Source organism: Tympanuchus pallidicinctus, unplaced genomic scaffold (assembly GCF_026119805.1).
Source record: "Tympanuchus pallidicinctus isolate F22 unplaced genomic scaffold, pur_lepc_1.0 scaffold3, whole genome shotgun sequence".
NCBI lineage: Eukaryota > Metazoa > Chordata > Aves > Galliformes > Phasianidae > Tympanuchus > Tympanuchus pallidicinctus.
Genome location: NW_026294747.1, coordinates 102,382,353 through 102,407,943, shown reverse-complemented (window position 1 = coordinate 102,407,943; position 25,591 = coordinate 102,382,353). Strand labels below are relative to the sequence as shown.

The 25,591-nt window shown below is 41.6% G+C and overlaps 1 protein-coding gene across 1 annotated transcript in view; it reads left to right on the top strand.

Annotated features, from left to right (window-relative positions):
• Nucleotides 1-18,185, top strand: part of SUSD5 (sushi domain containing 5) — a 44,696-nt gene extending 26,511 nt beyond the window's left edge. The window contains exons 4-5 of the mRNA XM_052694305.1: nt 3,512-3,700; nt 16,055-18,185. Of these exons, the coding sequence (XP_052550265.1) occupies nt 3,512-3,700; nt 16,055-17,337 (1,472 nt within the window). The 3' untranslated portion in view covers nt 17,338-18,185. The remainder of the gene's footprint in view (nt 1-3,511; nt 3,701-16,054) is intronic.
• Nucleotides 18,186-25,591: the final 7,406 nt, after the last annotated feature.

The window sequence follows — 25,591 nt, the reverse complement described above, 5'->3', positions numbered from 1 at the left end:
TGCCTCTGTTCTGAATTCCAGTCATATACATTGACTGTGGTGGGGATTGTCACTCCTGGAGACAGTTTTTTACTGCTGACAGGAGCTTCTTCCATATACTTGCACATTTCCATGTATCTGTGAGGACCGTGAAACCTGGTAATGGACTCAGGATTTCCAGGTTTGAACACGTAATCTTGCACAAGTGGGGGGAGAATGAGGTCTTCTACATGTGGCAGGAGTGTTGAGGGGATATAATAGGGCACATCAGGCTTTTTGTAATTGGAAACATGCACTGGGCTTATCTTTTAGCAAGCACCAACATAGTCAGTGGTTACTGAGAGGACAGAGGAGACAAAAAGCAATGCTCAGGATGGAGAGCACTCCCACAGCACAGGAGGAGCCCAATCCTCATCTACTACAGTCAGTACTCCAGGCAACCTCTGTAGACACACTAACACAGACCGCTGCTGTTCCTCCAAATGACAAGCTGCTGCCAGCCACGCTTTGTGGCCTTGATCTCCCTCCTCTCTCCCAGCCCAAATGCCAACACTGAGCACAGGCTGTTCTTCCAAACTGATCCATGATTTGCCACCTCCTGGCACACAGGCTGCAAACAAAAACCTGAAGCATGTCCCCAGATATGGCTCAGTCTGATGGGCTGCTAGGCCAGTATCTCCTGTGCTTGTAGCAGAACAAGCAGGTTTGATGAAGAGCTGAGAAGGAATTGTCATGGCAACTGAGACTGCAGAAGGGTGAAGATCTGTAAGATGCAGCTCTGAGAATTTCCATACTTCTTACGTGAGAGGATCACAGCCACGTGAATGTAGGAACTGGTGTTTATCTGCAGGATAGTGGCTGCCCCTTAGTCCTGTCTGCTCTGTCACACAGTATGCTCTGCAGCAAAGACACTACCTTCCAACATCTCATACGAGACATTCAAAAGTTCCATACACTATTTCATCCAGGGATATCATGAACTTCTCCTTTTCTTTCCATTTACACATCAGCCTGATCTCTCTTTCAGGATCTCATTCTTCACTGTGATCACATCTATTGCTGGATTGTACAGTAAGGCTCCCTTCAGCTTGCTTTCTTTCCTGGAAGATTATAACATGCTTTTTAAATGTATTTGACATAAGGTAAATGTATTTAGTCAGTGTGTTATTTTTCTGCTTCCTTTGGCCAAATAACAGACAAGCAAGGCTTTGTAGATAAGAATACTCTCTGACATATATTTGTCCCTCACAGCCTTGGGACCAATACTTCCCTCAGAGCAGATACACAGTTCCCATTTGTACAGATGAAAGTGACTGCATAAATAAAGTACATGAAATGCAGGGGTCTGTAGCCTTCCTATGAGGCAATAAAATATTTTTTACTCCTTTCATCCACATCAATCTCTATTCATCCTACTGGCTCACAGGAAGCGCATTAGCTGCTAACTACTCCTCACTTCCTCAGATGCCAAACCTCCAGAAGACTGTGCATAAACTGAGCTTTGTGTAGCCTCAAGAGCTTGTTTTTTCTGTCTGTGTGTGTGTGCATAACTCCCACTAACTTCTGAAGGTGTTAGACAGTATATGTGTGTGTACGGTGCGGAGAATAGACTTCAAAGCTCTGACTTCAGTAGTGTGTCCCTTAAATTAGTGGCAGATGTTGTTCAGAATACCCAGCGGAGATGTGGTTAGCCATCAATTTCTAAGACCCTGACTGAAAAGAACTTTCACAGAGCGTGGATGTTTATCATTGCATTATGAGGTAAATAACGGTTAACGTAAACACATCATATTTCTACATAAGCATTTATTTACATGAAGCATGTAGGTGGTGGGGACTCCGGAACTCAATGGGGATCCTGCAGGATGCCCACGGTGCTGGTGAGGCTTGCTCTCTAGCAAGACAGTCTGAGCTTGTGCAGAATTTGGATTGAAAAAAGCGTGTTTTCTTTTCAGTCAAAACTATTGCTCGTTCAAAGCTGTGAATATGAAGTGGTATCAATGGAAGTGTTGTTCATTTGTTGTTGTTAGGACGACAACTATGCAATGTAGATGCTGTCCCAAAAGCAGGCTTCAGTAAAGCAGCAGAGGTGTTCTCTGAAAACATTTCCCTTTTTAAGGAGCATAGTCTTGGAGGTCATGTTTTCACCTTCCAAACAAAAGTCTTTTCATGGAACATAACCTTTTCATAGTCAACTAAATAGTTAGCTTTTTGTATCCAAGCAAACAGGGTACAGGAGAGATCAATACTAGGACATTGACCCAACCCTAGATTTCCCATATCCTGTATAATTATCAAGATTCCTGAGCTTTTGCCTATTAGTCTTTATTTTTGCTGCTCTGTATCAGGACAAAAGCAGATTTTTGAATCTTCAGTTATTTTGGCAAATGGAGTACTTGGGGTTTTTTCTTCTACTGTCAGTAAGTGTTCTAGAATCAATGGAAAAAGTCCCAGATTTGAAAAATATTATAAAAATTTATTTTTACCAACACTGCAGACTTTGGGTTTCTTCTTAAGACCAGGTTTTTTGCACTGGAGGGTTGTTGTTGTTTACTCTTTAATTTTATTTATTTTTTTTTTTGTAAGCAGGAGATGTGTATTGCAAAAGAGATGGTAAAAAGTCTGGGAAAAAAGGGGTCATGGCAAAGACTTTTGAGTGAAGAGAAACTGCAGTGTCTATCAGTTCTCTGGAAGACCTCAACTCACACTATTAGCAGAGGTTGAGACAGTTCAAACCTAAAAAGAGAATTAAAATTTGGTCTGTGCTGGTGTTGACAGTGGTCTGTTTACTCCCTACATGTGCTTCTAATATGTAGAACAAAAAGCTGAAAACCATTTTTATACCATTTGCCATAATTTTTACTTCCTGCTTTTTGGTGCTGTTGGCAGAAATATTATTAAATAAAATCAGATTTTATATGTGATAAATTTAGCTCACTGAGAGCAAAGCTAAGTTGTCCCTGGGTTTTGTTAAGTTGAAGAGCACAAGTAACCATTTATTACAAGTTAGTAGTCTCTTACAGGGAAATGGAGTCTCTGAGGACAAACTTTTGATTTGGAGCATGTCTAGAAGATTTGTCCTTCTGGGCATTTCCTTCCTGTGACAGGGACTCGGTCACTTCTCCATCTAATGGATATTAAAGTACCAGTCTTGAGCAATTGCAGAAGTTACTCTGTCCAGGCATTTGCTTTCCAGTCCCAGCCTACCCAAGCCCCTGCAGAAGCAGGCAGTGAAGCCTGACCATCTGGGCTGACTGATAGGAAGCAAAGCCCTTCTAGATGTGTCAGTGTTGCACATGAGTAACATCTGTCGCAGTTACTGCATTGCAGTCATAGCCCAGTATATACCATCCCAATTGCAATTTCAATTTACTATTGGAAACAGTAATGAAGGAGTGCAGGAGTGTGAATCAGATGAGATTTATTGGTTTTTGTAGGTTTGTCCTCAGGTTGCTATTTTGGCCACGTGCTCAGCACTGGATTTAAAGACCACTGAGAGATCTCTACAACCTTGTTTCTTTTCTCCTTGCAGACAAGCCGTGTGGAGACCCTCCATCCTTCCCTCACACCATCCTGCATGGCCACACCGGCTTTGAAATGGGGGATGAGCTGCTGTACGTCTGTGCCCAGGGGTACATCATGGGCAACAAGGAGACGGCGTTCACGCTGCTCTGCGACAGCTGTGGGGAGTGGTATGGGCAGGTGCAAGCCTGTGTCAAAGGTAGGCCTGGCACAAAGAACCATTTTTGTCCTTGCTGTATCTGCTGAACCCATGTCAGGGATTCACTAAGTTTTATCTTAGGGCCTTCCACACCATCTTCCTTGTATTTCCCACAATAGCCTTTTTCTTTACTATTGAATATTGTTTTTAGTCACTGGAAACAAGCCTTTGGGAAGAATCTTCGTCCACGTATTCAATAGCAGCATCAGACCCTTTCTGGAATTCTGTATGATTTCTTCTTCATGATCTTGTGTGCATTCGTTCTGATCCTGGACGAAGTTTGTAATTTTTCAGTGTACTTGCTTTGTTTACTCAAGGAAAGGCATTACTGCTAATGTTACAACAAATACCAGAGGTATTTCTTTCGGTGTAGTTTGAGAGGAGTCATGCCCAGTCGGTGTCAGTGAGCCAAAGACATTGTTTACCAGATGGAATACACAATGCAGGTTTTGTATGCCTTTTGCTATGTTTATTTTCATACGAAGCCACAGAGTTGCTACAGACCAGGCTATTGAAATCAAAATTCGGTGTTTGTTCTTGCTTTTGGGAACCAAAGTAAGCACAGAGAAAAGCTGCTATCTTTCTGTAGGAAGACACTAAGCATGGCCTGCACACAAATAACATCTTTCTTTACCATAGACATGCTGAGGCAGCCTGTGGCTTTATCAGCTGGTCACCAGCCTTATATCTTCTTACAGTGATACATGCTGAGGTCCCAGAGAAAAGATCTTCCTTCCAGAAATGAGAAAATGCCTTGTGGAGATGGGGGTCATTACTTTTCAAGAGTGTGGCAGACCCATACTCAATATTTCCCCACTTTGTACTTGCAGCTCATGCCATAAGGTGGATACCAGCATCCAAGCCCCCAGCTCGGGCTGTCTGGGCTTCTTAACCATGGTGAAGGTGCTGGAGTGTCTGCAGCTCCAGCTGCTGTGGGATGTGCAGACAGGGAAACTTGCTCCGTCTGCAAAAACATCTGTTAACATTTTTAAAATTCCTGATAGTATATGGGTGGGTTTTATGACATTTTAATTTTGTGCCTTCTCATTGCCAGGTTGAATTGACCTGTCTGTCCTTCAGGTGTTCTTTGCTTTCATTTGGGATGCAAATGGACAGTATGGTGGTTGTCTGTCTTTTAAATTCCACTCTTTGTCCGCTGGCTAATGGGAAGCCAATCTTTAACTAGTCCTTCCCTAGTAGTTGTTGTAGCGCTCTTGAACTTTCAGACTTGCATATATCATAAATAGCATTTCATTTTGCTGTTAGGAAAATTAAAGATGTATTAAGAGAAATGGCCATGACACAGAAGAACACTGTGGCAGTAGTGGCAGTAACCCACGGAAATACAATTTGAGTTAGACTTGGGCAGCAAGATGAAAAGGTTAAAAAAAGTTTTAATTTTAATTTGCCTTATTAAAAAGTACACAATTTTTATGATAAACCATGCTTTCAGGATATTTCTCTGAAAGCAGATCAGTGGCTACCCAGATATTTACTCCCTTAAAAGCAGTGAAAACAGATTATCAAATAGCTTGACTCAAGGAATAGGACTTTCATAAAATCAAATCAGAAAAGAAAACCACAATTGAAAAAGGCTCTAGGAAATTACAATACTGGACGTTCAGAAATGTTCAAAAACATTTCTCTATACATAGGTCACTCTGAAAGTAATGTCTCCTATTTAATCCACGGAAACTACAACAGATACAAAGAACACAATAGCACCACTTGATAGAACAAATTCTCAGCTACACTATTTTTCAATGTAGTCACCACCATGAGGTATGCATTTTCATCAGCAGTGAACAAGAGCCTGCGTGCCACACTCTCAAAAATCTGCACCAGTGGAGGTGACCCACTATTTCACAGCTGCTGTGATGGTGGTGATGATGTTGTTAGGAGAACGTTATCCATGAAGTCCATCATTCGTCGGCCCAAATAGATGGAAGTCAGAAGGCAGCAAATCCAGACTATGCAGTGGGCATGGTAGGACAGTCCAGCCAGGATTGGCAGTGTGCTTCATCGTCTTCAAACTCACGTGGGACCTGGCAATATTGTGTTGCAAGAGGAAGGTTGTCTTCTTCTTTGGCTCAGTTCTGAAAGGTCAAGCCTTCAGCTTAGTCAGCATCATGATGCAGTGGTCAGAGCAGATGGTTTGTCTGGGCCCCATGAAATCCAGAAGGATCACCCCTTTCCTGTTCCAAAAGACAGTTGCACATCACTTTATTCACTGAGGGCTGTCTTGAACTTTTTCTTTGATGGGGAATTCACTTGGAATTCCATGTACTACCATTTTGACCCTGGGTTGTGTAGTGACACCATATCTCATCACCACTATGATGTGAAACAGAGAACTGTCATTTTCAGCCTCATTTTGGTTCAGTAGGTCTCAACAAACTTGCATACAGTGTGCTTTCTGCTCCTGGGTGAACATTTGTGAACTGGTAAACTTTGTGATATTGCAACGTTGTAACTGTAGTTTCCAAAAGATTGAAACTGGTATTCAGCTCTGTAAACAGTTTCCTGTTCATAATCTGCTGGTTTATTGGATGAGGTGACCAAGGTGCTCCTCACTTGGAGGTGTGACTGCTGTGCACAGCCATCCAGAATACGTCTTGTCCTTCCTGCCACCCCTGAAACACATCACCCACTGCTTCACTGTCCTCACATCCACTGTTTGGTCTCTGTAAATGTTCAGCAAGTGTCAATGAATGTCACTGGGCACCATTTTTTTCCACATGGAAAAATTCAATGGCACACCTTTTCTTCAGACGCACTGCCATATCAGATGCCATTTTGTTAGACTTCCCTTCTGCTACCATGTGATGAATGACAACAAAACGTAATGGGACATTGGTGGGAAGGTTCTACCTCTCCTGCTATCCCACCAACAACTGCCTCTGATGTAACGGACCAACACAGCGAAGTAGGAGGCATTAATTTTGGAGCAGTTCTTGTACATTACTTAGGTTCTGCAACAAACTTTGAAGTTTCCCTTTGTGAAAAAAAAATGTGTAAAATTTGGGGAGGAATAATTCCATGCACCAGTACAGGTTGGGGGATGAGCTGCTGGAGGGGAGCCCTGCGGAAAGGGACCTGGGTGTCCTGGTGGATGACAGGTTGGCCATGAGCCAGCAGTGTGCCCTTGTGGCCAAAAAGGCCAATGGCTTACTGGGGTGCATTAAAAAGAGCGTGTCCAGCAGGTGGAGGGAGGTGATCCTCCCCATTTACTCTGCCCTGGTAAGACCTCATCTGGAGCACTGTGTCCAGTTCTGGGCACCCCAGTACAAAAAAGACAAGGATCTCTTGGAAAGAGTCCAGCGGAGGGCCACGAAGATGGTGAAGGGCCTGGAGCATCTCTGCTATGAGGAAAGGCTGAGTGAACTGGGTCTGTTCAGCCTTGAGAAAAGGAGACTGAGAGGGGACCTGATCCAGGTCTATAAATATCTAAGGTGTGGGGGGCAGAGTGGCGAGGCTGGACTCTTTTCAGTGGTGAGTGGAGACAGGACAAGGGGAAACGGCTGGAAACTGCAGCATAGGAAGTTCTGCACAAATGTGCGCAAGAACTTCTTTACAGTGAGGTGACGGAGCACTGGAACAGGCTGCCCAGGGAGGTGGGGGAGTCTCCTTCTCTGGAGATGTTCAAGACCTGCCTGGATGCCTACCTGTGCGACCTGCTGTAGGGAACCTGCTTTGGCAGGGGGTTGGACTCGATGAGCTCTGGAGGTCCCTTCCAACCCCTACAATTCTGTGATTCTGTGATTCTGTGAAATGATAAAAGAAATACTACTGTGAATTCACATCTGGATGCAATCAGGATTTTACTTTCTCACTCTCTTTCTTGTATTATTCCATTCCATGCATAAAGTTCACAATTGCTCCAGTGTTTTAGAATGGTAGTCTGATAACCTTATAGATATTTTTATTCTTATTTTTGTAGAGGATATCATCACATCTTAAAGATTACATTTGTGGACATCATAGAGATCCCTTTTTAATGAAAGAATGGGCAGCTGTTGTAAACTGAGCAGGCGGAGTGGACAGTTTCCTTGGATATTGGAGTGAAGTGATCTAATAGGCTAGAGCCAGCACACCCATTTCAGTGCTGACGTGTTCCTTAATGCCCGTGTTCTTGCAAGGATTTGTTCTTACTCACGAATATACACAACCAGGTGGAAACAGTCAGGAGGAAAGTTCTCTCTGAGTGGCAGTGAGTTGTGTCTGTGCAGCAAGGAACCAGATTTTCAGACCCATCCAACTAGTGCAGAGGTACCAAAAACATTTCTGACATCTTTCTGGACTACTTCAGCTTCCAGAACTGTTACTGCTAACAGCAGTTTATATGATGAAGTGAAATACTGCAGGGGATGCTGGGGAACATGCAGGTAGAGAAGGGAAGAAGGGAATCTACATCTGATAACCCAGTGGATCTGAATTTCTCACAATCTGCAACAAACATTTCTTTTTCCTTCACTATGAAAATGATGGTTTCGTCAGATGTAGAAATAAAACTGTTTTCTACACCAGAGTAAGGATGGGAAAGAATCAGGCCATTTAAGTTGTGTGTGTTTCACTGTTTTCCCTGGATAAATAGTCTATTTCCCCTGTTTTGCCTCAGCCTTTCACACAGCCGCAGGGGAGAGAAAAATATTTTTAAAAGAAATAGGAAAGTGTGGCTGTAAAATCACAAACATCAACACTGGAACTTGGGAGCAGATGTTACATTGAGGATTATGATTTTTAAAATGATTTAAATGTAGATTTCATGCTGAGGGGATGCCTTTGATTAATGTTTTTAAAACACTTTGAGGATCTGGGGTAGAAAATATGTGTTCAGAGGATCATTATTAATTACATATTCAACCCTCCCAGTCACAATTCTTGAAGAAAGGAAGCTTCACAAGAAGACTGAAGTGTGTTTTATTGATGCTAGAGTTCATTATTAAAAATAAAAAAGTAAGAATTCAGTCAAAAAGAACAAAAAAAATTGGAATTTAATTAAAAGAGGCCTGATTTACAGTTGACAGATATTTTTGGGGTCATAGCAGAGAGGAGAATAATTATTATGTAAGTACTCCAGGAGACAGCAGACACAGCAATTTCTAAGTGCTTGGAGGCAAGCAAATAACTCCTCTATCATGAAGGCTAATAACTGGACTTAAGGGAGAATTTATGTCCCTGCTGGCAGACGGCACTGTTTCTGTTCTCACCGGCTCACAACGGAGGAAAGATGATCACAAAGGAACTTAATGAACATCTGAGTGCTATGCTTAGAGGTTGGTAAGATGATACAGTTCCCTGATGCTGAGCGTTCTCTGGGTGAACAGCTGGAAGAGGGAGGTGGCCCCGATGCTTAGCGCAGATGCAGTCACAGGGGCAAAATGGCCATCAGTGTATTAAAAGAAGTCAGTCCTACTCTTAGATTTTGTGATAATGGGACGATGGGAAAGTCACCATGCTATTCTCTGCTGCTTCATCCAGCACATTTGTGAAACACTGATGATAATTATCTGGCTTCATAAAGTGCCTTGAGATTTAGAGGTGTTATGGCTGTATGATATGGCTCTTGCTGGTGACTCCCACATCATTATGCACAGCTTTCCAAGATGAAAACCTGTCTGAACAGCACTTATTTTATTTTTCCTCCATTAGTGTAAAAGCATTGGGCCAGCTCTTTGTTCCCAGTTGTACAAACAGAGCAGATTCAGATCTAAGAGCCTATCATCTTACCAGCAGCTATATGGGAACTGCTGGATCACAGCCTGAGCCTCTGATTGACCACCTGAGGCGAGCACTGAGTCAGCCATAGGAGCACAGGTGAAGGCAATTCAGCTGTGCTGCAGGAAGGGGTGAAGCCTGGCTGCACCTCTCCTAGACCCATTTAAGAGCTGACTGCCACTGGGGAAGGATCTCTTTCTGGAGGTCCCTTCTTTGGAGTTGTACAGTGAGCCTAGGATACAGGTAAGCACTCTATCTATTCTCTTTTTGGTATAATAGCTTGCTTTGTGAAACTCTCTTGGGTTTTTTTTTTTTTTTTTTTTTTTTTTTCCGTAATTATAGCATCTGAATATTCATTGATTATGCAAAAAGCTAAATAGTGTGTAAAGCTGCTCATAGAAGCACCTTTATGATCATCTCTCCTCTCTGTTTTCAAGCAGTTGGAATAGAAATGGTCTGTCCTAGCACTCACAATGGAGATATATAACTGTTCAGTTATCAAATCCATCAACTAACAGGGAAAAAAATGTATTAGGCATTAATGCCCACTTATTCCAAAATATTTTGGCAAGTTTGGCTATGGGTGTCATTTAGAAGTTACATTAAGTGGACTCTGCATAGGATAAGGTATGATCGAAATTGAGGGTAGAACGTATCACAAATGGCTTCAATGTACATTCACATATGAGGGTACAATTTTTAATCAAGATATTTTTTTAAATTAAAGTGGTTCTGCATAGTGGTGTTTCCTGTAATTTCTCATCATGAAAAGATGCTGTGTTCTAGCTGCAAACACAGGGGTATTGAACCCAACAAAGCAACCTTAAGCAGAGGACAGAGAAATGTGTTTTTGCAGTTTATTTTTTTTAATTTCTGTGGAGAAAACATATTTGTTTCACAAAATATAACCTGAAGATTAGCATTGTGGTGAAGTCTGAAAGCAGACACTATGTGCCGTGATCTGGCTGCCCTGCAGGCACTGAAACCAAGCTGACTGTTCACAGAGTTACAGAATGGTTTGGAAAGGACCTCAGAGATGATGTAGTTCCAACCCTTGTGCCATGGACGGGGCTGCGACCCTCCACCTCAGGCTGCCTAGGACCCCATCCAACCAAGCCTTGAGCACCTTTAGAGATGGGGCACCACAGCTTCTCTGGGCAGCTGTACCTCCTACTGAAAATTTTCCCCTTCCTTTAGTTTAAAACCATTCCCCCTTGTCCTATAGCTATCTACCTGTGTAAAAAGTTTATTTCCTTCCTTTTCTAGTCTTCCTTTAAATATTGGAAAGTTACAAGCCCAGTTTCCTCAGCCTGTCTTTGTATGAGAGATGCTCCAGCCCTCTGATCATCTTCCTGATCCTCCTCTGAACCCGATCCAGCAGCTTCATGCCATTCCTGTGCTGGATGCCCAAACCTGGGCACAGTACTCCAGGTGGGGCCTCACAAGGGCAGAGCAGAGGGGACAATGCTCTCCCCTCTGGTCACTTTTTTCTGATGCAGCCCAGGATACAGTTGGCATTCTGAGATGTGAGAGCATACTGCTGGCAGTTGCTAAATTGCGTCCTTTTCCCCCTTCTCAGAAGGAAGTATTTGTTCAATGTCAACAGTGTTAATACTGATGTTTTGAGGAGAGTCTGGGCTGTGTTGCATAAGGTTGGATAAACACCCTTCAAAATTTGCTTCCTAAAAGTGAAAGCAGATTGGAAGACTGGGAGATCATGCTGATCTCTGGAGGTCCCATCCAACCCTTGCAATTCTGTGATCTCTGCCCTAAAACTGGATAGGAAGAACACAATTCATTTATCCTTTTTCCTTGACAGCTTTGTTTTTTTCCTACTTAAAAGCTAGAAACAACAGAGGTCCTATCTTCTGCGTATCTGAGAAGCCTCTGCAGTATCAATCTGTTGGTGCTCTCCTTGCACACTCAGTGCTGGTCTAGTTTTTCCACACGGAGGATACACTCCTGATTTCAGCACAGCAAGGGTTCAGGTGGCTTTGAACACTGCTGAAGCTTCATCTACAGCCCCCAGACTTTTTTGCCTGCTCTCATTACTTCAAATGCTTTCTGAATTTTCAAGAGAAGTATTGATTCACATTAATGTGGTGCATGAGCATGACTCGCTGCCATCATTTAATTCTCTTTTTTTCAGTGGGAAGGGTGAAAACACATATGGTAGCTTTTCATCTTTTTTTTCTGAATGCTTTATTTATTTTTAAGTGGGAAGGGACAGCTGTGACAGGCGAGCAAAATAAGCAAAAAAAATACACCCAAGGCCTGTCAAAAGGATTGCTATGGCAAACTTTGGTTCTCTTTTCAGGTCTGTCACTTAGCACTTGTGTTAGATTAATGCAAAGTATCGATCTGACAAGAAACAATTCTGCCAAACTAAGTTAGTTTTAAAAAATATGGTGAGTTATGTATTTATGCTAGCAGGTTTTCTGCCAGACTGAAAATCATCCTCCCTCTTATAGCTGCTGCAAGTGAAAAAGGCAGCATCAATTCAGCATCTAGTGTGCTCTGGCTAATTTGACAGAAGAGTATTCATGCACCTGAGCCTGATCCAAGTCAAATGGGTAATTCTTCAGGATGCCATAGCTCACAAACCTGAAAGATCTTAGGCAGATGCATGTAAAAGCTCTTTCCTTTCTCACTCCTAAAGACAGATGCCAGCGTGTTAATATTTGCTGTAACTACTCTGAGATTCCTAGAATAAAGATGTATTTATAAGTAGAAATGTTTATGGTGATGGTCTACATAGAATCAAGTTTCAATTTCCTGTGCTCCAAAAATACTTCCTTGAAATATGCAGGGCGCTTCATGGTTGTCCAAAATAGCAACACTCAAAATAGAGCTCGGATGCCAATATGCTATCTAGAAGAAAAATTAAACTGATCCTAGAGTGTGGAAAATGAGACTCTTTGTTTTTGCCTGTCTCAGTGTTTGGTCACTGTTTTCACATTAGGATTGAAGTTGAAGGAGATGAAAGCTTTTTGAGACTGGATGCTTACCAGAAAGAACGAGGCTAAATTAAAAGGATTTTACCTTTTAATTGAGCTTCACATCTCTGGGAGTATGCCATTTCAGCATCTGTTACTGGAAAATGTTCATTTCAGCCTCAGTAATCCCTCAGACAGTGAAGCAAAACTCACTGATCCTTCAGTCTGCCAGAGGATGATGGTAGGGGCAGGATCTAACAGTAACCATATATAGACAGATTTGTCTCCAGCTAATTAATTTCAGTGTTGGCTCCTCTTAAAACCAAATCTGCCTGGCCAGGAAGGTGCAAACACTTTTAAATCAGTTGCTAGCTGTCTTTAAAATGCATGTAAATAAAGGTTACAACTATTTGGATAAGAGGTGGAGCTGAATCTACTGTAGTTGGTGCTCTTCAGTTCTGAGGCTGAAATTCAGAGAACTAGAAAGAATCATAGAATCATAGAATCATAGAATCACTATGGAAGTGCTGAGGAGGTGAGCAAAGAAAAGTGTAAAAGTGTAAAAGTTGTGCAATCTGGAAAATCGCGCTCACGGCTGACTTAAAAGATTGTCATGGTAACACAAGCGCACAAAATGCTAAGTCCAAGCCCTACTTGAAGGTCTGAGACCCAGGATAAAGAATAGACTATTATTACTGTGTAAGTCGATTCAGGATCGCATAAATCAAAGCTTCAGAGCGAGGGGTCTGTGTTTCCTTTGATGGTTAGGGAGCTCAATAGTTGCTTTCATTCTGACATCCCGTAAGCTAACATTAGTTATGTTGATAGTCTTTGCTGTAAACTGTACAAATAGAGGAGACTGCATATGAAAATACATTATAGCAGCTTTGCAGCTTGGGCCACAATCTGATTGTCAAAAAGAACAAGACTCCCTTATGCAGTGACAAGCAGTGCATAATGAACTCCAATCTCAGGCTCTCTTTAGACTACAATGGGCTTTTTCTTTCCTCAGCTGAGCATTAAGAAAGCACCGATTCATTTCTATACGTACAGGATGAGGCCAAAAGACAGCAGGTTTGGGAGCGTGATTGATGGTTCAACAAACTCATAATATGTTCTGATAGATGCAGAACTCGTGTTTCCCTAGGCACACAAGCTCTTTCCTGATGTGTCTCCACAGGACTTTCTTCTGGAGAACTGAAAGTATCTCACAGGAGAGAGAGACAGTGGAGGGCCGGAGCTTTGTATACATAACTCTGGATTACTACAGTCGTTAATCATTGACCAATGGTCCACACTGGTCAGTAAGATGCATGCTAGCTTCCCATGCATTTTGCTGACCAAAGAATAGTTTTGGAAGAAACAAACAAGTGAATATAATCTTTGTTCACGGATGTATGTGCATGCACTAGAATACCGTAACGTAAAAATCAACTTTGTCCTCTGCTGGATTACTCTAGTCTGAAAAATAAAAGAGTGGTGAAAACAGTCAGATGTAAAGATAACATACAGGTCAAGGCAGATCAGTGTGGTGAGCAGTAGACTTGGTAAATGATGAGTTATCACATCATGATGATGTTACAGTTCATGTATATCCAGTAGGCAGCTATAGGCTGTCCTGAGGTACTCTGGATTTTAGCAAAAAAAGCATAGTGGACATCAGGTTCTAGCAGGGGTCTGAATGCTAAGAGGATAAAATGGTGTGGGGCTCTGTTTCCATGCAAAGAGAGTGCCAGGTAGGAAAAATTCTTGGGAGCGAGACAAGGGAGCAAAGTAAGACTGGTTATAAATGTTACACTGCAGTGGCCCACACAGAGCTTCATGAAAATGAAGGTAAATGCTTTGGTATTCAGAAGTACCCTCCAGTCATTCACTAAGGTCTGCAGTAGTATTGGAAGGAGGGCTGGGGTGAATTCAAGAAGTGAGATTCCTACCAGGGAACTTTCCACTCTGAGAGCAGGAATCCCAGTCTGTTAAGCTGTCTTTCTCACACATGGGAAGTTTTTTCCTGCTTTGGAGAGGATCTAGAGGGCTATTCAAGCAGATGAGGAGACCAGGACCAGGAGGGAGAGAGACCTATTGCTGGTCCCATTGTGTTTTATTGCAGGCTGAATTCGGGCACCTTTGTGTGCGATCCACTTCTCCTTCATGGTAAATTTTACATAGGTATTAACTCTCTGCAGGCTGTGTCACACATTTTATTTTCCTCAGCATAACCACTTCACTTTATGGTAGTCCCAGATGCTATTCCAAGAAAAATACCTTTTGCTAATACTCATTCTGTTCTGGCACCTGGCTTAAGCTGTTCTGGCAAAAAGTAAGCTGGTGTGAGCTGTATCACCGCTAAGTGGTTTTGGTCAGACTGGTTTGACAATATTTCTAATCTTTCTTAAGAGTAGACCAAATATGGCTCTGCCAGAAGTCTGGGAAGGAGTCTCCAAGGAGAATGTGACTCATTCGGAAATTGAGGTGGGCCCCAGACGAAAATGTGATTCAAAGTTGGTTGAGTGTAAAAAGGCAAAAAAGATAAGGCTTTATGAATGCACCGATTTGTAATACAGCTTCTCCTATTAATTTCTTGTTTCCCATGTCATGCCAGGTTTATTGCTTCACTGTCTTCACAAAAGACTAAACACTCTCTTAAAAAGAAAAATTCTCACCCTGAATCATTTTGTTTTATTTTCCATATCCCAAGGCACTATTTTCTAGGACTTTTAATGCCAGCATAAATCTCCACAATTACATCAGCTTTCTATGGAGTAAAACTTGTGCGAGCTGAAAATCAACCACCCTGTCTAGCTTGGAAAATTTTTCATTGGGCTAAGGCTTTAGAAGAGTATAAATTACAATACATTATTTCATTCAAATTCAAACACGGTTTCATGCTCTGAGTTAAGGCTATTTTGCTGTGAGCGGTAGGTCTGACGAGGCCTGGGGAATATTTCTAAATCAGACTCCAACTTTGTGATGAATCCACCCCTCTGTAGCGCTCTGCTGGTTTTCTTCTTGCTCTTGGTATTCTATTTTATTTTGTAATATTCGCATTACTAAAATAGTAGAAGCAGATGGTATTATCTAGATATCGAGCAATTAGGCTTGAAGGATTGGAGGCAGACTTCTCTACCCTTGCAGCTGAGGGTGCAAGCTTGCTTTTTTTTCAGATGAGGACAAGCAGAATGCAGTGTCAGCTTCAGTGAGGGTATTATTTCCCCAGGCAGCTCTGAAGAGCTCCTATGGGATGAAAGCTACCACTCAGTTCCCTTGGCTCCAGGTATCCTCTCACCACAGCACCGAAGTCATTTCAGAAAAATACTAAATAAATTAAAAAATTGAATGCAAAGAACTGAGTATAATCCTTCTGGTTCAAAAGGGATGAAGTTGCTGTGAAACTTAGGCATTTTTATCTTTAAGAAGGTCCCGAAAACTGTAAGTTATTTTGATTTTATGTATTTTTTTTAAATCTGGAAAGATAAGATGTGAGCAGTTAGCACTGACACCTCTTCTGTTTTCTTTAAAAGATGATCTTGACCATCAAGTTTATGGTGGAGCGCCCCTTTTCAAATAAGCAACAAAACTGAATTAAAAACACTGTCTGAAAATCATACCTTGCTGCATCTTTCTTCTTGTCTATTGTAACAAATAAGTCCAGCAGACTTTTGGGAAAATTAAATGTTGGCTTCTTTATTTTTAACTTTTCTAGATGAAACAGAGGCGCATATTGACTATGAAGATAATTTTCCTGATGACAGATCGATACCTGTTGCTGAGAATGAACATGCCAATGGCAAAGAGGAAATCGAGCAGGAACAAGAACAGCTTTCTTTCAGTAAAAATTCAGAGGAAGGAAGAACTGGAAATACTAATGGGGTTACTCAGGACGTAGATACTTCTGAAAAAGGAAGCAGGGCACCAACTGAATCCCCCGTTTCTCTCCTAAGCCAAAAAAACTTGTTTTGGTTTCCATCAGAGGCTTTCAGTGAGCCTGAATCAGAGAAAGAGACAGACGATTCCACTAAAGCACAGTTTTCTGAGGGTGATAATCACATCGGAGTCAAGACAGTGTATGATGAACCCAGTGCCAAAATGTTCTATGATAGTGAAGATTTCCCCATTGGGCCCATTCTCACAGCTAATGATACAAAGGAAGGGATAGATACAGTTCCTATTACTGATGAGTCATGGTTAGATGGCTATCCAGTAACACAAGAAGTGGTAGAGGATGATGAAGAGGAGGGGGATAAAGTTGATGGATCGATGGGAACAGAGGAAGACATTATCCTCACGACTGACCGACCAAATGACGTTGAAGTCAGAAAATTGGGCAATGGTAGCCCTGCTCCAGAGGAAGGTTTAACACAGATTGTGGCAGCAACAACGAGCATAGATGATGAGAGGGTCAAAGAGACGTCAGTGCCTCTTACATCAGTGAGTGGTCTGGAGGACTTAAGTGTGAGCAGAGGTTATGATGATGCTGCATGGGACCACCCAACTACAGCTGTGGAAACTGTGACTCAGGAGCCCGGTACAACACTGCTGTTGGATGTAACCAGCCTAAGAACTTCCATGTCTGAAACCTCTGCGATGGCCAGCCCCTTCGATCATACTCCTGAGGAAGAAGAAAGGGGAACAACAGCCTACCCAGCACAAGTAGCAACCACTGCACCAGCTCCAGATATCCTTACTGGCACATCATCCCCAGAGTTAGATGAGCAAGAAAATCTCACCCAGGGCCTTGGAGAAAAGCCAGTCCCCACTTCTGAACCTTGTGAGGGAGAGGATTGCCCCAAGTCAAGTAAAGGTGCTGTCATAGCAGTAATTGTGATTCTCCTGTGCTTGTTACTGGCTGCAGCTGTGCTGGCTGTGTGGTTTTTCAAAAAACGGCAGCAGAAAAATTCTGTCTATAAACTGAATGGAAGGTGTCAGCCCCGGCATCACTGTTACCACCACTACCACCACCAACATATTGAAATGCAGAAAGTCTAACCAAGGGTCTTCTGGGAGAAAAGCTAGGTATCAGCAGAAGGTATTGATGCTAGAAGGATCACATGACTCATGGATACTAAAATCCAGCAGTGCAGAAAGCAGAAGAAGACAAAATGCTAAAAGAACACAGAAGACAGACGAGATTTCATCTGTTTGAAATTGCAGTTTAGCATATCTGACCATTCAGAACTAAAGAATCTGTATGTTTTTATCAAAAGATCTTTTGGAGTCATCAGCAGGACACAGTGTGCTTGCTAGGACATCTACAGTTTGTTCTGCTTTTACATTTTGCTCCTATTAATAATAAATTAATTGATTAATTTCCATGCTACCTGATTGTAATCTAATGGCAGGGCTGGTCGGGCCTTCTTGGACTACTCTCAGTGGAACAGAGAAGGGAGGAGGGGAAAAGGATGTTTTTGGAGTAACTGCACATCTGGCGATTGTTCCTTTTTTGAGAACCTGATCAAGCTGGTCAGGATAAACCACCATAACAAATTATTGCCTGACGTGTCTTAAAAAGCAAAACTATTTGCTACCGTACTTTAATGGATAGTATTGCAGTGATTACTAAGGTACTTTTCTTCAATGATACGAATTTAACAAGCCAAAAACCATTAAGGTATTTCTATGGAAGGTGCTCTTTTAGCCTTAGTGAAGAAGTGCCATTCTTATACTAATCTTTTTATAGAAATGATAATGCCTCCCTGGAATTCAGAGAATACTGTATGGGCCGTTCTTCCTTTAATATCAGCTGAAGAGGACTCGGAGCACTGATTTCAGATGTTACGATGAATAGCGTCGTATTACAGAGCAGATGGTGATGAAGCACTTTGCAGGGGAACCAACCTGAATATGGTGGTGACTGACCAAGATACTGAATTTCAATTCAAAGCCAGCAGTACCACTGGCAGTCGAAGCCACGTCTCATGTTTCTGCCCTATGAACTCTGTGCAATGACTGATTTTCACCATTCTGCTTTTTCATCAGATGAAAAGGTGTCTGGAGGGGACAAAGGCTGGCATGGGAGATGGGTATTCATACGGAATGCTGCTTAAAGGGAAAATGAACTTGGGGAAGGGAGAAATTACATCCAGTTGATAAGAGTCAAGTTTTTGCATTTTAAACTGGATGGTAGTATACAAAGGCAGACGTCTTTTCAAAAGCATGTTCCATTTCAAATGGTTTTGAAAATGACCGTGGAAGGAGAGGAATATGTTTTCTAGAATCCCTCAGAATAGTTCTAATAGTGTCTACTATGAAGTACTTCCTTACCTTTCTGAATGAGCAGGAAAAAGTCTAGCAAGTGTGAATAACCTCCAAATCTTAAGTGATGCATCCACGGCTGTCCTGCACAACCCCAGCCAAGATGCTCAAGAAGTTGAACTCAGCAAAGTACTGGAATAAGGAAAGGTGACTTGGCAGAGTTCATTCAGGTTCATGATCTGTTCTGAGTCACGCTGATAACCATCCCTAACTCCATGGAAGGTAGACTTTGTGAAATGGAGTGCAGCACTTGGCCTGTCACAAATACAGCCATCATTCCCAATGCTGGTAAGGAAAACAAAGGGTTTTTTTTAAAAGAACAGATAGAAGGTATCTTGGAGAATTGGACCTCAGAGTGGTAAGAATCTAATGGCCTGGCAAAAGCCAGAGTAAAGAAAGAAGAGCAGACACTGTACAGATTTGTAAATACTGTGTTCTCTGACATATGCATGACTGTGCTTTTAATGCATTCTAGAATACGAAATAACCTAGAATTTCTGTTGTAAACTATTTTTTTATGCGGCAGTGTTTTTAAAAAACAATGGATTTAGCACTAAGGAACTTTATGGAGACTTAATTTGACTAAAACGTACCTTGTGTAATCTTGTGGAAATGTGCTGAAAAATAAACACAGGAACATCCATTAAAATATTGTTTAACTGAATGGTACAAGTATGTGTTGCAGTTCTATGAAGCATCACTCGAAATGAAAAGTCAGTAGTGTTTGGCTCAGGAACTGGACTGTAAAAATGAGACTCAAAATATAATTATGACCATAAACTGCACAGGGATGTGATTTGAGGCACAGAAATCACTTGTTGTTCATGAACCAGAAAAAAGTGCACATTAACATAGAGCTTTGGAGGTATTTAAATAAAAGTCAAGTTACAGAAAAGGGAAAGAAAATGGCTGTGTGTGTTCTTGTGTGAATCATCCAGTTTACCCACGTGTTTCTGAAGGAAAGTCTGTCTCTTGGGTCATTCTTGTACAAGGCATTCTGATATTAAAAGATCAGCTGAAAAGCATTCAGTTCTACTCAGAAAAGCATCTACTCCTGTCCAGCAGCATCTGCTTGTGGTCACAGTTTTTATTTGACCACAGTGATGCATGGAGTTTGGGAAAATGAACAAAAAGAGGGATGAACAGTCCATGAATGATACATTAGATTTCTGTGTGTGTAACTTGGCTTAGCAGTGACAGAAGGGATGGGAAAAAAACAAACAAACAATATGGCATGGTAAATACAGAATGAGAAGATGGTAATGCCAAAATAGAGGGGTGAATTGCCCTGTACGGGTGGTCAGAGCTAAAAGTGCTGGGTGTTGGTTGGGGTTAGGAAGGGAAGAATCGCAGGGGGAAATATCAGGTGTGATTTTTCTGAAGATACCTGCTCATAAGGGGATCGATGTGTTGTCCTATGATGAAAAGCATGTATTATCCTCTTGTAGGGAAGCCACATGTTACAACATGCTGTCTGTCAACTCGCAGGCATTACAGCTATCATTTTCTACCTTTCTCAGGCAGAATTCTGGGGTTCGAGCCCTTGAAACCAACAGATGTTTGCTCCCCTTTATGCAGAAACATCGGAATCGCAAATTATTGAGACCCTTTCCTTTACTCCGTGGTTGTGATTGCATTTGCCAGCTAGGTGATATGGTTTATTGCATATTGCACTTCAAAAGTTACTATGTTGAGGATTTGCTGCCACAGGCATAAAGACAGCACAGATTGATTTTTTTTTTTCTCCAGTGAAAATAATTCAGTGTTTTCTATCTTAACACTACAAATTACTGGCTGTATATCGCAATACTAGCTGTGAAATATCATCGCATATAGCAGTGAATGGCCATCTTAAAAATTAGTCATAGCAAGAAATGTTTTGGTAGTTGTAAGACATATCAGGCTGCAGGGTTGTCACCAGCTCAGGACGATACGCAAATGTTTAATGCCTTTTTAGATGAGTGCTAATAAGAAAGGGATAAAGGCAGAAAGCCCCATTGTTCTCTGTAAAGTTAGCAGTCACATAATGCTGCCGCTCGGACTCCGGTATTTCCATCTGCAAGTAACGAAGTTCCATTACTTTGCAGAAGTCATCAGTAAAAGACCATATTTGTTACTTCATGCTACTTAAAAGGTCTGCCCAAAAGCTACATCAAAGGGAAGAAAAAGTTAAAAATAATCAAAGAGAACTTAGTTTTTTTTCTACCAACCGAAAAGTTTGCGTTTATAAACTTAAAAAGGCGCAGAATTCTCTGCAGAATTCAGTTTCCATATATCATCAGCACTGCAAGGAGAGAGAAGAGAGGCGGGAGGAGAGATGGGCGTCTAAACCACGGAATGTTTCCTTGCCAAAAATAAATAAATAAATGGCTATCTATTTATTCTGATATTTTTTTTCCTAAGCACTGAAGAGGACTTAAGATACAAAACGTTGGTTTGCTGGGGTGTGCAACCCAACTCACTTTGGCTATTTCTTACTCAACTTCTTTATTTTTTGTGTAGCTTAAACTCTCCACACTGGGTCATTCAAGTCTTGAGTCACCAGAAAAAAGAAGTTGCTGTTTAAAGTATGGCAGACAACCAAAAGTTCAGACAGCTGCAATGAAGGATTAGTTGTGGGTTTTTCTCGCTGCCTTGCTACAAACTGCATCACAGCTCTATGTTCAAACATTATTAAATGGGAATGTTTTCTCTGGCACCAACTACTTCTCCCCACAGTTTAAGTATTGATTTTTTTTTAACTGAAGTAGCTTTGGTTTACAGCTCACATTAGAACTTAAAAACATATTTCCATAGTAGCTGGCATATGCAGGCAACTGTTTATTCTCAGTACCAGCCATAATAAACACTTGTACTTTTATAATCCAACAAATCTTTGTCTAATCACAACTTCGTTTTCAGAGCTGTAAAATTTGCATGCTATTTAAACCATTTTTAAGGAAGACTCTTTAGAAAACGAAAATTTTCTTAGTTGTCTTCACTGTCCGTACAGACCAATAATTAGCAGTAAAGAATGCGTGCAATAGGATAGATATGTACTGCAAGAGAATTGTATTGCAGCATTGAGAAAAACCTTTGTAAAGCAGGGCATGCTAATTGATTTTCAGAGGAATTGATTGTTTTTTAGAGACAAACCTTTATGTGATCTAGAACTTATTCTGGTACGTGTGGGAAAAGAAGGTAAATCCTTGATTGGATAAGATGGGTTTTTCACTTGAACTGAGGACAGCATCCAACTAACTTTTAAGTTTATCTTTTAGTATTCTGAAGTGGTAAAGCTCTGGAAAATGGAGCAATTTGAATTCTCTTTTGGCACATGCACTGTTAACAGAATTAATGAAGTTCTGCCTGCAGAATGATTACAGTGAATGAAAGAGCCCTGCATGGTATTTGACTTCCTGTGGAATTTAACAAAATTGAACATTGTATTGTATTTTGTTATTTGATGCTGGTTATTGGGAGTCACCAATACACAGCGAGTATGGAGTCTGTGATGCTGTCTTCTGGGAACACAACTGAGCTAGACTTGAGTAAAATCACTACTGATGTTTTTCATTTTAATACTGATATTTATGATGATGAACTAGTCAGGATCCAGAAGACAAAGTACAGGACTGTGTACAGGCTCCTGTGCTGGCCATCTGCCACTAAATGCACTTCATCCACCAGTCACCTATAATTCAGACAGTGTCTGAATTACATGATCACATGCTCAATACATGGCAAAGTTATTACAGACTTGATTGTGGGCAGCAAAGGAGGATCGAAGACTAAGAGCAGCTATAGAAACAGCTAACTTTGTTATCACAGATGTGAGAAATTATCAAAAAGAGTAAGGCTACTGCTCCACAACAGGCAACACTACTGCTGAAGTTGATATGAATCACCAGACGCGTGGTAGCAGAGCTGCATCCAGTCACAAAAAGATGATTGCTTCAACAGAATGATGGCTCCAGTGTCATATCATAGACCTTGTCAAGATAAGAACAGGTGATGGAATATAAACAGCAGAGGCTGCTAACATTGGAGGCAGCAGTAACGGCAAAACTCATAACAGCAAGAATATGGGGTGGCAGAAGAGAGGAAAGAACCGTGTTCCCTCGGCCTCCCAAGAAGAGCTGGCAGGATCAGAAAAGTGGAGGAAAAGACACTAGTTTATTGCAGTCACATGTAAATGTTGGCATTTAACAATAGCAGCAGTGAGAGAAAAGTCAGTTGAAAGAACCTGAGAATGCTGAAAAAAGCCACAATAAATACCGAATAACTGGAAGAGGAGATATTTCTCATTAGAAAAGGACAAGAGTTTGAGAGCTACTTGTACTTATTAAGATTGAACTGGCTTGGGACCATATGGAGTGGAAATTAAGAAAGCCAGAAAAAAATCCACAGACACTCAAACAATGTGAAAAAGTGCCCTTTTTGAAGGCTGCTAGAATAGTAGTTGCCTCCTCAGGTTGAACAGAATGGTAAAGTGTATCAGACCTCATGCAGATTTAAGAAAAATAAATCATCACCTCATGGACATTTTAGTAAACCATGATATTCCCACCTGAGAATGCTGAACGGCAAGGGATTTCAGCTGTAAGCTTGAGAGCTGTGGAAATGACTGAACATGAAAAGAGATCATTTAAGGAAGCCCTAAAAACAGAGTCACAAGCTTACAAGAAAATTGATAATACCTGAGGGACTTGCAATGGTTAAATAATGGTTTGACAAAAAGGAAAAGCTAGGGCTCATAGGCACTAAATGTATCCCCAGTGTAAACCATTGCAGGCAAATGAATCACTGAACAGGTTAACTCTAGTGCTCAGTGCTTTACTGTTAGAACAAAAACATCACAATAATTTACCATGCATGATGCATATATTTTTTTAATGTTAAACAGTTACTGTTGGTCAGTGTTGGAGAGGGGAAAGGAGTTGCTTAACAGGAACTGCCCAGCAAAGCAAAGGGATCTTGTAACTGTCCTGTAGTCTCAGACTGTAATGGGCTGCTGCATCACGGCCTGAGCCTCTGATTGACCACCTGAGATGAGCACTGAGTCAGCCATGGAGCACAGGTGAAGGCAATTCAGCTGTGTGATGGAAGGGGTGGAGCCTGGCTGCACCTCTCCTAGACCCATTTAAGGGCTGACTGCCAGTGGGGAAGGGTCTCTTCCTGGGGATTGTTCCTTGTGAGCCTACAACATAGGTAAGTATTTTCCATTTATTATTGTCCTGTAGCAATAGCCTTACTTAACTTTCCTGTATCTTTCCTGTATCTTTCTTAATTATAGCATCTGTATGTTCTTTGATTATGCACAGACCTGCTGTTGCATATTCCCCTCGTTTCATCAAAATTGGTTCAGGAGCTTTCTGAAAACATGCTATTTCCATAAATGTACATAGTCATGGGAGATCTCAGACCCTGCAGTCTAGCAATGTAAAATACAGGTTCTCTTCTTTAAAGTTTTTAGGATACTTCAGTATTGCACTGTGGTACCTGAAAGTACTAGAGTACAACACCGATGTGCCCTAGACTTTTGAGACCACACAAACAAAGAGTCAGAGCAGAGCTACTGAGTCAGTTTGGTAAATAAGAAAAAAATTAATAAAAACATTATTTAAAAAAAAGTTGATGTAGATGGATATTTGTGCCCTGACCAGCTCCGTATCCTCTAGAGTCAGGGCAGCTGCAAAGCTAGCGTGTCAAAGATGAAGCTATGTGGCCATATGATTTTAAATTGAGTAGTAGTACAGTTCCCAAGAAGGAAATCTAGAGCTGTTCCATACAGGTTGGAAAGCAGAAAGACAAAAGAGGCCTCTAGAGCAGTAATCTTTCTTCTGGAAGGTTTATGCTTCTCGAACAAGGAAACTCGAGGAATTTCTGTTCTGTTCTGCACTGGCGAGGCCGCACTTTGAGCACTGTGTGCAGTTCTGTGCACTGCAATGTAAGAAAGATGTAAAACAGTTAAAGATCATTCAGAAGAGGGCTACAAAGATGGTGAAGGGTCTAGAGGGAAAGAATTGACAACCAGTTCTCTTAAGTTTTAGTCTGCCCAGTGACCTTCTGAAAAAGCAGGAGCCAAAGGGAGGAAAGAAGCTGTGAAGCAGCTGAGAACAGACACCTTCCCTCTTTTAGTCTATTGGACAGCTTAGTAATCACAGTTAGCTCTTGCATCTGTACAAGGCATCAAAGCAGAACACTAGAGGCACCCAGAAAAAAAGGGGCGCATTGGGGTCACCTGGTACCGTGTCAGCATAGGCACAGCAAGCTGTCATCAGAAACACCACAACACAACTGCCTCGGTTTTCCTTAGTTCAACAACATTCCGGAGGATCGCTTGGCACCTTGTTTGCAGGTCAGTTATTATGTAGCTGTGGTGTTGGGGAAAGGTTCTGCAGCAGGGGGCAGGGGATGGGCTGCCCAGGGCAGTGGGCACAGCCCCAAGTGCCAGAGCTCAGGGGGTTTGGGCAGCACTGATTGACAGTGGGTTTGGATTTTGGGTGGTCTTGTGTGGAACCAGGGGTTGGATGTGGTGATCCTTGTAGATTGGGGTAATCTGTGATTTGAGCAACAGATTGGAGAAGTTACCCCAGCAGGGTATTATAACACCTAGATTTCAAGTGGTGCTTTACAGTTAATTGCTTTTAAATTTTAAAAGCAGTTAAATAATTATATATAACAATAAAATGATGTAACAAGAAAATCAGATGCTTCCTCTGTAAATGGTAAGACAAGCTGCATGTGAAGCTAGGCAAACTTCCTGAAGTTTAAAAGAGCCTTAATAGATATTCAGCATGAGTCATTTATGCCCTTCTCTGGAGGTGTTCAAGGCCACATTGGATTTGGGCAACCTGATCTAGTGGAATGTTTCCCCAGCCATAACAGAGAGATTGAAATTAGATGGTCTTTATAATCCCTTCCAATCCAAAGCATTTTATGATTCTATTACTGCTGTCACAGGCTAGAGGATGCCTTAACCTCATCCTGTGGATTTTCCTTCTTG